Here is a 12,610-nt window from a genome sequence, read left to right on the forward strand (position 1 = left end):
TCACATCTGTTACAGATTAAAATCATTTAAAGACAAAAGGCACTTTTTAAAAGTCTTATGTAAACAAAAACTGTCAAATAAACCTATAAACTGGTTGTGCGGCGCCACACAGTCTTCTACATCACTGCAATTATTTTAAATAATTCAAATACTCTCAAACCCGCAGTCGGTCGTGGCAGATGGCCGCTCACTGAGCCTGTTTCTGGTTCTGCTGGAGGTTTCTTCCTTTTAAAAGGGAGTTTTTCCTCTCTACTGTCGCTACATGCATGCTCAGTATGAGGGATTGCTGCAAAGTCAACGCCAGTGACTGTCCACTGTCTCTACATGCTCATCCGGGAGGAGGGAATGCTGCAAGTCACTGACTGGATGCAATCTGCTGGGTTTCCTTAGATAGAAAAACTTTTTATCCAATTTGAATAAATAACTAACTCTGACCGCACTGTTCAATGGTTAGGATTAATTGGAATATATGTACCTGACTGTTGTGAAGTGCCTTGAGACAACATGTGTTGTGAATTGGCTCTATATAAATAAAAACTGAATTGAATTGAAATTGGAGGGTTTTCCAGCATTTCAATCAGATTTTAGTCCAGACTTTGACTAGGCCACTTCTAAACCTTTTTTTGAGGTATCCACAGGTGATCTCGCTGGTTAGTTATTCAGCTTCCGAACCCAAGGGTGGTTGAGCTTACAAGCAGATGGCCAGACATGCACCTTCAGGATTTTCTGCTAGAGAGCAGAATTCTTGGTTCCATTAATTTACATCAAACAGTCCGGATTCTGAAGCAGCAAACCAGCCCCCCAAAAACCATCACACTGCCATATTTGACTGTTAGTTTTACACCAGATGTAACGAGACACGCATCTTCCAATAAGTTCCCGTTTTGTCTCAGTCCAGAAAATATTTTCCAAAACTCCTGGGGTTCATCAAGATGTTTTTGGCTAAATGTGAGACGGGCCTTTGTGGTGTTTTGGGTTATGCCCTTAGAACTCTCTCCCGGAGACCATTTTTGCCCAGTTTCTCTTTCCTAATGTTCAATCATGACCTCTGACCTTAACTGAGGCCGTGAGGTCTGTAGATGTTTAGATGTTCTGGGTTCTTCTATGGCCTCCTGGTTCAATCTCTGATGCCCTCTTGGAGTAATTTTGGTGGGACAGCCACTGCTGGGAAGGTTCTCCACTGTTTCATGTATTCTCCATCTGTGGATGATGGTTCCCACTGTGGTTCCCTGGAGTTTTAACCCTTTCCAGACAGAGATGCTAACACTTTGTTCATCATCTAAGTTTCTTTCGATCGGGGCATGACGCGTTGCCTTGAGATTTTGTTTGCCTGCTTCGTGTTGTCAGATAGGTTCTGTTTAAATGTTTTTTAGGCTAGTGAAACTCAACGAAGCATAACAAAAAAAAAAAGTTGGTGAATTACTCATTTAACGAGAGGGGTCGATTTTATTTTCTCATGGGACCTGGTTGGTTCAGGTCCTTTTTTCCCCTCGAGTGCTTTTTGTTTTCACGCAGGTTAACTTGGATCTGGAACATTTTAGGCTACAAAAAGCAAAAGCTTCAGTTTAATAGGTCTTGGCTTGTAGAAACATAGAAGATGAATCCAGATCTTATATTTCTCGCAATAAAACATTGACAAAAATGACCCCACATCTGAAGGATTTCAAACCGTAATGTTAGTTAAATAGAATGAAACGTGACTTTATTTTCTTCCATGTATACCATCACTGCTGTTGAAAGTGAACCTGGTTTCATTTAGTGTCCCAGCTCTGCTCACCCTCTTCCAGTCATCTGGGGACAGAAGTCGCATCTGGTCCTGAGGGACAAAGTCCTTCAGGATCTTGGGAATATTCTGGAAATGGGATTTATCCTCCTCAAACTTCACCCTGTAGATCAGAGCCGCCAGCTGGTGCACCTCCTCCCTCGAACACTTGTGGTAACCACGAAGATACTTGGGCAGTTCCTGCAAACAGTCACTTTGTCTTTAAATGCAATCAGGGGAACAATACTGAAGACTATATATGTTCATCTGTTCTCTGTGGTTGTTTTATTATTAAACACTTTGGAAACATCTACGGTTTAAAAGAATCTTTAGCAGGAAAAAGACCTAATGAGGGCCTGGCAGCATTAGCTTTGCTGCTAAGGCTCACTGGTTTTGTTACAGTGAGCAAAAGCAGGTTTTATTTGTTGATTGTTTTGTTATAAACAACTTAGAGCTGATTGAGGCTCTATAGCAAAAACAAAACATGATTTATGGATTGTTTTGTTCAGTGATGTGGAGAAATATTTAGGTTCTCCATTCATGTCCTGCTTATCAGAGCTCGAACTGCAGAGATAAGGTCCAGGACAGAAACCTGGACACCCTCTCCCCAGTAACGTTCATTCTAGGGGGTCTCAAAGCGTTACCAGACCAGAAGGTATATTTGTTTGCCCAGTAATCACCTAGAAGTGAGACATGTCTGGAAAACCTCCAATCAAGGTTCCTTTGCAGTCCTGAAATGTATCTCTTCAGCTTCTAGACCCTCTTATACTGGTGTTCTAAACTGGACCCGTGGTTCCTAAACTGGACCTGCTTTACATTAGAAAAATTAGAAAATGATTTAATTTTTGTCCCTTATTTCAGAAAGATAAAGACAGAGTGGAATATTTCTTGTAATTCTGATGATTATGGCTTACAGATAAAAAAACCCAAAATTAATTCAGTGTCTTGGAACATTGTGGCTTACCTTCCTAGTGGAGGGTGTCGATGATCGTCTTCTAGACGTCTGTCCAGTCAGCAGTCTTCCCCATGATCGTGTCAAGTGTTTGGAGTTATTTAGCTAATTAGGGTGTGACACCATGAGTTTAACTTTTTCACAATGTTAGAATTTTCTGAGACACTGAAGTTTGGGTTTTTGTTATCTGTAAGCCATACTCAGAGTTACAAGAAATAAGGGCTTGAAATATTTCCCACTGTGATAAATCTATATAATATACAAGTTTTCTTTCTGAAAAGAGGGACAGAATATTTCTGAGATGTACCTGTACCATGTGACAAAGAAGAGGTTCTGCTACTACAGACCAGCACCTAATTAGTTTATCCATGTCCTGCTGCTCTGTGATCCCTGACCTGCAGGGTCACCCTATGACCTCACACTCAAAATCTCTCTCCAGTGATGCAGCCTGCTGCCCCATCAAGCTGGCCTTGAACATAAGTTACCTGGACATTTTAAAAGGTGTAAAGATCCACGGTCTGACTTATTCTGGAGGTACTCCCACTAACCCCAAACCGATAAATCCTCCTGGGATAGAAATGGGACCTAAACTCAAATGAAAACTCAATTCTGGGCTTTTTAACGCTTTGTAAACAACAACCTGTCACAATGACACTTTATACTCAATTCTTGGGGGTGGAAACACATCTTCCAAGTAAAAATTATTTTGTATACATTTATAAAATATTAAAGTTCAGTATGAATTCATAGATGTGTGGACTCAAAGAAAGGGGGAATGAAAAAGGGCAGGAGATAAACAAGGAAGGTAGGGTACAAAGGAGAGACTGAAGAAGAGGAAAGGACAACATTGAAAAAATGGGATAGGGAATAAAGTCAGAAATGCAAATCTTTTTCCATACTTGTTGGAAAACACTGGAATAAAACTTGTGATGTACAGCATCTAAAGTTCTCTTTAAAACGAAGACTCAGAGGTTTCATCCTTCACTTGATCCATCACCTTCTGCCTGAGATGTTCTGCTTTGAAAGCAGTCACTTTAAAACCAGGTTGGTCCAATTAATTAGCACAAAAACCTAAGTAAATAAATGATAAATACACCAGAGGATGCCAGGACAGATGCATATTTTTTTGTCCTAACACCAAGTTTTATTAAAAACTGTTGAGTAGATACACTAATTATGTTTAATGTCCGGTTTAAACATTTCTTGAGGCTGGTAAGAATCACCTGGTAATAGTGGAAGATGGAGTCGGCGATAGAGTCTCTGCCCGGTACCGTGTTTGTCCACAGTTTCTTCATGAAGAACACCTGATAGGTCAGTGAAGGCACCACTCCTGTAGTGCCTGCAAACAGCAGCAGAGAGAAGAGTCAATGATGCACAAACAGTCTGAGCTTTAAAGAGGACAGCAGCATTTTACCATCTTTACCATGTCTCGCTTTTTTGATCCAGTCAGTCAGGTGCCTCACAAAGTCGAAGAAAAAGTCGCCATCTGGCACACTTATGACCTAAAAAACAGAATATAAGAGAAAATCAGTAGAGTTAATTCAGCTCTAAAGTTGGAAAACTCTATAATTTCCCTACTGCAATCCAGAAATTCTACACAGAAACAGAATATATTAAATATTTTATGAACAAGGTTCAGTCAGGAATTAAAGGCGAAGGACTGAAGAGACTGAAAGGTTTCAGATTTTCTAAGCATCTGTCTTTATATGTTGATCACTGCGAACAAGGATCAGAAGCTGCATCTGACAAGAGACCAACAGCTATTGCATAACCGTGTTAAAGTTAAAAGCTGATAGCTGGAGCGGCATTAGATGCAGGTGTGCTTCTTCAGAGGGAAAAGTGGACAGTGGCTCTCATAAATACTGAATTAGACAAGAGAGCCACCGTGTTTTTCCACTCGTGTTAGGTGTTTGTTAGCTCACTATAAAAGCCTGATCACTACACCGCTCATTTAGTCCACATCTAACAGCTGTGAGTTGATTTCTTCAATATTTAATTAGATCATAAACTGCTTTCCCACCTTGTCGGTGATCTTTACAAACAGACTGAAGCCCTCAGAGGATTTGAGCATCAGTCGTCCGGAGATGTTGTGGCAGAAATCTTTAGCCTTGGTGCTCGACTCCACTTCAAACACCTGTGAGCACAAGACAAACTATGCACTGTTAGAATATGCCATGTCATGTTATTGTAGTAGGAGATTAATGTTACTCTAACACAGATCTTCCTGCATGTGTATTTATTAAAGTTAATTAAGAGATCAGAGGGATATTTTATACATAATTGTTTCAGTTGTTTAAAATGGCAAAACTGGGACAAAACAAGTCCCACTGAAAGCAATAGAAAACGTTCTTTCTGAACTCACATTTACTCCAACAAACTGATGCTTTATTTCATGAGTTTATTTCGGACGGCTAGTTGTCCGTTTATCTGTTCTTATGTCTGTCGATGGTTTTATAGTCCCCCCCCCAGTTCAACAATACAGCTAAATTTGACTGTTTTCTTGAATGGTACTGAAGTGAGTGGAGATATCTGAACATATCGGACCCAGGGTTTAAATCACAAAATAGATTATTTGACATTTCTAAGTTTTAAAAGACTCGTTTAGAAAGATTTTAAATCTGATGTGAAAACATGATACATTGAAGCCAATGATGCCAATCATTTACCCATCTCAAGGTTAGTAATAATAAAGGAAAATACATCTTCAAAAGTATTTCAAAACTCTGTAATTTAAAGGCTAGTGTATCCAAAACATAATATTTGATATGATCTCTATCTCAAGTAGTTTTAATAGACATGTTTAAAAAGGAAGAAATATCTATATATATTTTTTGTGAAGCAGACATTTTTTGTCCTTGGGTGTAAATGTGTTTAAAATTTTAAAATGACCTTTGAAGGGTTAATAAATTAAGATCTAAAATACTTATGCAGTTACAGGTTAGAACAGGAGGTTTGCGTTCCAGAGGGGACACAAGGGGCCAGGTTCGTATCCCACAGATTACCACTCTGGGTCCCTGAGCAAGACCCTTAGCCCCAGAATGCTCCCCGGGCGCTGCACAATGGCAGCTCACTGCTCCCTAATAGGGATGGGTTAAATGCAGAGGACACATTTCGTTGTAATGTACATGTGCAATGACCAATAAAGATGATGATTATTATTATTATAGAGATAATCTTTAAAATGTCATTTGTCAAAATCTGTCTTAAAATAAAATTTGTTTTTTTGGAAGAATATCTCAACTTTATCTTTGACTTGTAAAAGCAACACTTTGACAATTTTTGGAGCTTTTGGAAAAGTTTTGTGATTATTTTTAATAAGGGAATTTTCTGAGCAAAGATTAGATCCTTTATCTTCAACAGTTCAGACTGTTGTGGAAACTCCTGAACAGTCGGGTTTTCCCTACTGTCCCACAAACATTTTGAATCCGAGTCGTCTCTGACCTCATCCGAGTCGTCAGGGAAGTAAACCTTGTGGAAAATCTGAGTGGTCTTGTGCTGGATGGCCTCCACCTCCACCAGGTGAGGAGGGTATTTTCTTGATCCATTTCTGCACAAATGGATAAGTAGAGGAGGGATAAATAAACCATAAACAAATGAAGGGTGAAAGAGCAGCCACATGGTACCGTAAGGCTTTCTGCAGCCGCTGCATGCAGTCCGGAGCCAGTGGGTGGTGTTTCTTGGCCTGGAGGAACTTCTGGACATGAGGCAGCAGGATGTTACTGGGAGGAAACAAACCAGTGCAGAGCCACAGCAGCTCCCAGCCCTTATCTTCACTGTACCTTCACAGAGATGGCCGAGTATGAACATTAAACTGGCCGTCCTGGTTGGGACGTTTCACCATCCAGCAGACTTACTTGATGTGGTTTTCTGTGAGCTGTTTGAGAATCTGACAGTAGATTTCATCTTTGAGTGGCTCCGCCTTCAGCGCTCCTTCAAATATCTGATCCGTGAGCTCGTTGACGGATCGCACTCGTTTGGACGGGTAGTCGCCCATATATTTCATCACAGGTACGGGGACGGTCAAGGAAATCTTTCGCTAACACCCCAGCCAGGTGCAGGGAAACCATATGGGATCTAAAAACTGAACACACCTGATAAAACGCCAGTTTTACTGTGGCTGTAATAAATTTAGAATCTTTTCAGAACTTTGTCCAGATTTAATGTGACAGATATCCTCCCAAACTCAACTGTTAGAGAAATGTAAAAACATAAAAACTGCAATGACCTGGTTGCCTTAAACTAAAATGTTGACTTAAACACCTTCTGATTCAGTTTTAGCATCAATTCCTCACATCTGCCACCTATTAGAGAATCTGGTGCATCTGAAATAAACTCCAGCTGTCCTCGTACCACGTTCCTGACAGTTAGTTTGCAAAGAGGTTTCAAAGGATCTCACTGTTCAAAGGTATCAGTCAGGGGAAGAGTACAAATGTTTTGGCAAGCATCTCCAGAACACCATACTTGGTGTGAAATGTGGCGTTGTAATATTTTTTCACGGCAGCAGATGTTCACACCAGACACTAACGACATTTCTCGAATTGCTAAAGGTCACAGAGGGTCGGAAGCCCAGATAAAAAAGAGAGGAAAGAGAAAAAAATTGCCATTTTTCACAACTCATATCGTCATGACGATATTTACCAATAATATCGCCATCGCACGATTTTCTAATATCGTACAGCCCTAATTCAAAGATGACTGAATGCTGAAATTTCATGGAAAATGTGCCTCAACAAAGTTTTAGTTTAAGGTGTCATTCATTCATCTTCGGTACCGCTTATTCCATAGTGGGTCACAGGGGAGCTGGTGCCCTTCTCCAGCAGTCTATGGGCGAGAGGCGACCTGTCCAGGTACACCCTGGACAGGTCGCCAGTCCATCGCAGGGCAACACAGAGACATACAGGACAAACGACCATGCACACACTCATTCATACCTGAGGGTAATTTAGAGAGTCCAGTTAACCTAACTGGTCATGTTTTTGAACTGTGGGAGGAAGCCGGAGTACCTGGGGTTAAAGGTGTTATGACGGAGGATTTGGGCCATCATTTCCACTGAAAGACATTGATATTACTAGATTCATTTCACATATTAATTCATTTCACTATTTCTCATGCTGCCGTTTTTTATGTGGTAGAAATCAGTATTATTTTAGCAGGGATGTGTAAACCTGACAGAAATAAACTCATTCTAGTTTCACATTTAATAATTTCCTTCAGTCTTTGTGGAGTAAACAAAATAATAGTTTGAACACTAAAAGCAAAGAACGTTTTAATACTTATTCATTTACTTCATAATAAAACTTTTGCATTTTATTGTCTTGTTTACTCTGATCTAGAAGCCAAGTCAAATTTCTTGCTCTAAAAACCTTGATACAGTAAAACATAATGAGCTGCAATGTGGTTAAATATCAGAAGTAAAAGGATATCAATGAAGGCCAGAAGGGCCTCCTGGGAGAGCTCATCATGACCCAGGACTTTCTTCAGTAGAGGCTGTTTGAGAGGCTCTCTGATGCAGCTCCACAGACGCTCCTTCCCTCGAGCTTTGGACATCATCACTCGGCTCAGGGTGCTCTTTGGAGGAGTCCTGGAAAACACAGAGGGGGTTTAAAGTTTAAGCAAACGTCCATCATGTTCCTCTTCTCTAACTCTTTGTCCATGATAAGGATTTGGCACCTGAAGTGGTCGTAGGAGAACTCCTCCAGTGTGTAGGCTTTGGATTTGTCCATCTCAGAAAGACTCATCTGAGACAAACTGAGAGACTCTCTCCTCTGATCAGGAGTCATTGTCACCAGAGCCTGAGACCAGAACATCTGAGTTAGAATGAGCAAGAATAAAACGACAAGATCTACACTGATTTATGCAGCGTCCAACAGAAGAAGGTAATTATTACTCGGTGTGTAATTTATTTAGCACCGTGTGATCATCTGCTGCAGAGAGAAACCTATTAGAAAGATCGCTCAAATTGTCCAGCAAGCTGCAGGACTGTCTCCTCCTGAGAAGTGTGCCACATTATCATGTTGCCACCAGCGTAGAGCTTGTTAAACATCGGTCTCAGGAGGGTGTGATGCAGGCGTCTGTACACACAGTGAGGCAACAACGTTTGGACAAAAAGGGTAGTAAGAATCCACATCTGTCCAATAAAAGCCATCAAATACAAGCGGAGACTCTGCAGAAAGAACGATGGACAGCAGAGTTATTCTCTTTGAGGAATCCTTCTGATTGTTTGGGACGTCTGGAGAAGAAAAGCTGAGTCCAGACGACAACGCTAAGGAAATGCAAGGTGGAACCAGAGACTAATTTCCAAGGACACAGTTTCCATCCTTCACATACTTCAGAAGGTTCTCAGACCACAGAAACAAGCTTTAACCACAAGGTGGCGATGATGAACTGCCCCAAACCCCAAGAGCAAAGCCACATTCAGCCTTTGGCATTTTAAACCACTGAAAATAGGTTAGAGGCAGAGTTTTATGGCTAAAAGACTAAACCATGAAATGATGATTCGTTGTTCTGGAAAAGCTGGAATCCAAAGTGTTTCTTGTCCAACTTTTTTCTGTTTAAAATATTTTAAATTAAGATCATTCTTTTAACATTTTTCCAAGTTGTGTAAATGTACAAAAAATACTGGAGTAATTAAACAGCAGCAATAAACTTAACCGGATCAAACCAATCATTGCTACAGAACCATAAGACAGTGTGTATTATGTTTCTGATGACTTGCTCTTACCACGATGTCATACTGTGGCCTGCTGAGGGAGGGCAGCACATAGACGGCGTCAGCAGGGAAATGTCCTCTCTGTTTGCTCCGGTCGTTGATCCCATGAACCCAGCCGGAGTTCATCACGTGCTCTCCGTCGTGTTCGTCCAGGATGATCAGATCCCCCTTACAGAAACTCAGAAAGGTGGAGTCCACCCCGGCTGCAGGATGGAGGTCACAGCAAGGGTCACAGCTTGGTTCAGGACAGCAGAATTTTCTTCTCAGACCATCAATGAAGCTCACCAGGGATCGGACAGTCCCGCAGTCCCACCACGTATTTGGACCTCTTCCTCAGACCTTCGAGAAAGATGACAACCAGGTCCCGGATGTCCTCTGCGTTGTTGGAGGTGAACGTGTACTCGTCTCCTTTGATGGTGGCCAACGTGAAACTCTGACCCTGCAGCTTACCCCCTCTGGAGAGTTAAGGTTTAAACTTTAACAAAATAATTTTCATAGAAAGATGGAAACATAAACCACATTTCTGTTTCATTCTGCTGTAAATTCCCAGCTGTTCTCCTACCTGCTGCTGGACATGGCTGTGATCTCTGGGAACGACAGCTCCAGAAGGACCTGCTCCTGTTCATCCACAAAGTAAACCCCAGTCCAGTTCACTGCCACAATGACGTCATTCTTTGGCAGACTGGGCCCTGAAACAGAAAATCATTTCCATTAAAAATGATCAACACTCATGCGTTTATAAAGCATAGTTGAGAATGAACGTAACCTCCCGACCTGAGAACTTAAAGGCCTCGTAGAAGCGTGAGAAGAGCAAAGGCCACTTTAATCGAGCAAAATCCACAACATCCTCCTTCACCTTCTGAGTGTTCAGCCTTTTTTTGTGGTGTAATCCCTGCAGGGGAGACACTGTTAGTCTCAGCTGCGAAAAAGAAACACTTGTTTTTGAGTCGCAGCCGGTACCTTTTTGTGGGAGTTGATGATGAGCTGAGCCCACTTCTCTGCAGTCTTAGTTGCTGTGATTTCTCTGTCGGGGATGTAGGACGGGATGAGGCTGAGCAGGCGTTCCTGGAGAATCTCTGAGCCGTAATCCACAAAGTACTGCTGAGAGGCCAGCTCGGCCAGATCTTCCTCCTGCAAAGGATCAACGCGGTTTAAACATGCAATATGATCTGAGAATCAGTTCTTTTACAGCTCCATCAACCAGAAAATCAAAGAGTTTTATTTACGTCTATGACTGTCTACTAGACAACTCCCAAGTCAGCAGTCTTCCCCGTCATAAGACCTCTGTATTAAAAATCATGTTACTTTTGGTCTGTGATGTCATTTCCTGCTGAACTAAATTTATATAATGCATTAGTTTATCACTTGTCTAAAAGTACCATTTGCAGGCTCCCAAACTGTGCCTCAAAGTTAAATGTTTCTGTAAACCAGCAGAAGATCTGTCAAACATCAGTCTGCTGCAGGCAGCTCACCCTCTCACAGCGGTACTCTCCAAACTTCACCCCTCTGACGATCTGCTGGTAAATGAGGTTTGTGGCGACGTAGTCCTCAGTGGGGTCATGCCAGGGGCTGAAGATCTCCTTCCTGAAGAACAGCCTCCAGGGGGCGTTCCTCTCCTGGGCGCCCTGCTCCTTGGCATACTGCTCGCACTGCGAGACGGCGTCCATGACGTGGTCGCTGCCGCTGCCTAGCGAAGACACCTGACGGAGACACGTGTCCATCAGTGAAGGAGCTGACTGCAGGATGCCAGAGGGAATAACTTTCTGAGCTCCTTACCTTATCAAACAGGGCGATGTACAGAGAGAAGCCGAAGCGGTCCCTCAGGTTGATTTTGTCCGCCAGAGCGTTGCAGAGCTCGCTGGCCGTGGTGGCCGAGTCCGCCAGGAGAGTCTTGGTCGTCCCGTCCATGAAGGTGACCGGCAGCATGATGGGCTTCTTAGACTTTGTGGCCTGAAGGAAACGAATAAAAACATTAACACTAACTATACCACCTGTTAATTTATACCTTTTATTGTTAATATCACAAAGAACGACTTGGACTGCAGTAACTATTAGCTATTTATTCAGCTACCAAGCTTTCAGGCTCTCAAGTACATATGGTGACACTTTATGTTTATTGCAGTCTATAAAACTTTAAGAAACTTTTTTAATAAATCCTTGAAATGTAGAAAATGTATTTTATTTTATTTTAGTAGCTGGATAAACTTCTCACTTTCTTATGAAACTAAAGTAAAAAGACATTAATACTGCTTAATTATTTATGCATCACAAGTCATATCGCCAACATTTTCACATTTATCTTATGTATCTTAATATCATAACCCTAACAATATTGGATTCAGCTCACTGTGACTTCAAATCACAAATACTTAGATGATACATCCGTTTAGTTCAGATTTACATTTAACCTTTTTGTGAAAAAATATAAATGATAAAATCAGCTTCTAGTAATAAATAAACCAAACATTACAGAAACAGATTGGGCCGAGTTGAACCCTGTTCAGGGAGACACCTACAGCTGTGAACATGATGGCCCGTACCTGCAGCTCCAGCCAGGATGGCGGCTGTGTTCGTGTCCGGTTCACAAACGTCCTCCTCAGCCTCTCTTCACAGTATGGAGCATAACCAGGAGGTCCGCTTTTCAAAAACGTTCGTAAATACTGACAACACAGCACAAAGAGCAGGAAACAATGTTTTTACTTTTTATTTTTAGCAAATAAATCTGCCCCCTTGCAGAAATTTCTTTTTGTCACACCTAAATATCGTACTTGTCGTCTTCTGTTTATCCAGGACCGGGTCGCGGGGGCAGCAGACTCAGCAGAGACACCCAGACGTCCCTCTCCCCAGACACCTCCTCCAGCTCCTCCGGGGGGAGTCCAAGGCGTTCCCAGGCCAGCCGAGAGACATATTCCCTCCTGCGTGTCCTGGGCCGTCGCCTGGGCCTCCTCCCGGTGGGACGTGCCTGGAACACCTCCCAAGGAAGGCGTCCAGGAGGCATCCGGTATAGATGCCCGAGCCACCTCAACTGGCTCCTCTCGATGTGGAGGAGCAACGGCTCTACTCTGAGCCCCTCACCCTATCTCTAAGGGAGTGCCCGGCCACCCTACGGAGGAAGCTCATTTCAGCCGCTTGTATCCTGGATCTTGTTCTTTTGCTCATGACCCAAAGTTCATGGCTATAGGTGAGG

General features: G+C 42.2%; 1 protein-coding gene across 1 annotated transcript in view; it reads right to left on the reverse strand.

Moving 5' to 3' along the window:
• LOC124876627 (unconventional myosin-VIIa-like) overlaps positions 1–12,610 on the reverse strand; it is a 75,738-nt gene that overhangs the window by 10,025 nt on the left and 53,103 nt on the right. The window contains exons 29-45 of the mRNA XM_047379556.1: positions 11,964–12,083; positions 11,200–11,373; positions 10,896–11,123; positions 10,384–10,554; positions 10,198–10,315; positions 9,986–10,112; positions 9,709–9,878; positions 9,436–9,626; positions 8,385–8,506; positions 8,138–8,295; positions 6,569–6,722; positions 6,338–6,493; positions 6,156–6,261; positions 4,735–4,848; positions 4,138–4,216; positions 3,938–4,053; positions 1,778–1,963 (exon numbers count right to left, since the gene is read on the reverse strand). Of these exons, the coding sequence (XP_047235512.1) occupies positions 1,778–1,963; positions 3,938–4,053; positions 4,138–4,216; positions 4,735–4,848; positions 6,156–6,261; positions 6,338–6,493; positions 6,569–6,722; positions 8,138–8,295; positions 8,385–8,506; positions 9,436–9,626; positions 9,709–9,878; positions 9,986–10,112; positions 10,198–10,315; positions 10,384–10,554; positions 10,896–11,123; positions 11,200–11,373; positions 11,964–12,083 (2,490 nt within the window). The remainder of the gene's footprint in view (positions 1–1,777; positions 1,964–3,937; positions 4,054–4,137; positions 4,217–4,734; positions 4,849–6,155; positions 6,262–6,337; positions 6,494–6,568; positions 6,723–8,137; positions 8,296–8,384; positions 8,507–9,435; positions 9,627–9,708; positions 9,879–9,985; positions 10,113–10,197; positions 10,316–10,383; positions 10,555–10,895; positions 11,124–11,199; positions 11,374–11,963; positions 12,084–12,610) is intronic.

Source organism: Girardinichthys multiradiatus, chromosome 11 (assembly GCF_021462225.1).
Source record: "Girardinichthys multiradiatus isolate DD_20200921_A chromosome 11, DD_fGirMul_XY1, whole genome shotgun sequence".
Lineage (NCBI taxonomy): Eukaryota > Metazoa > Chordata > Actinopteri > Cyprinodontiformes > Goodeidae > Girardinichthys > Girardinichthys multiradiatus.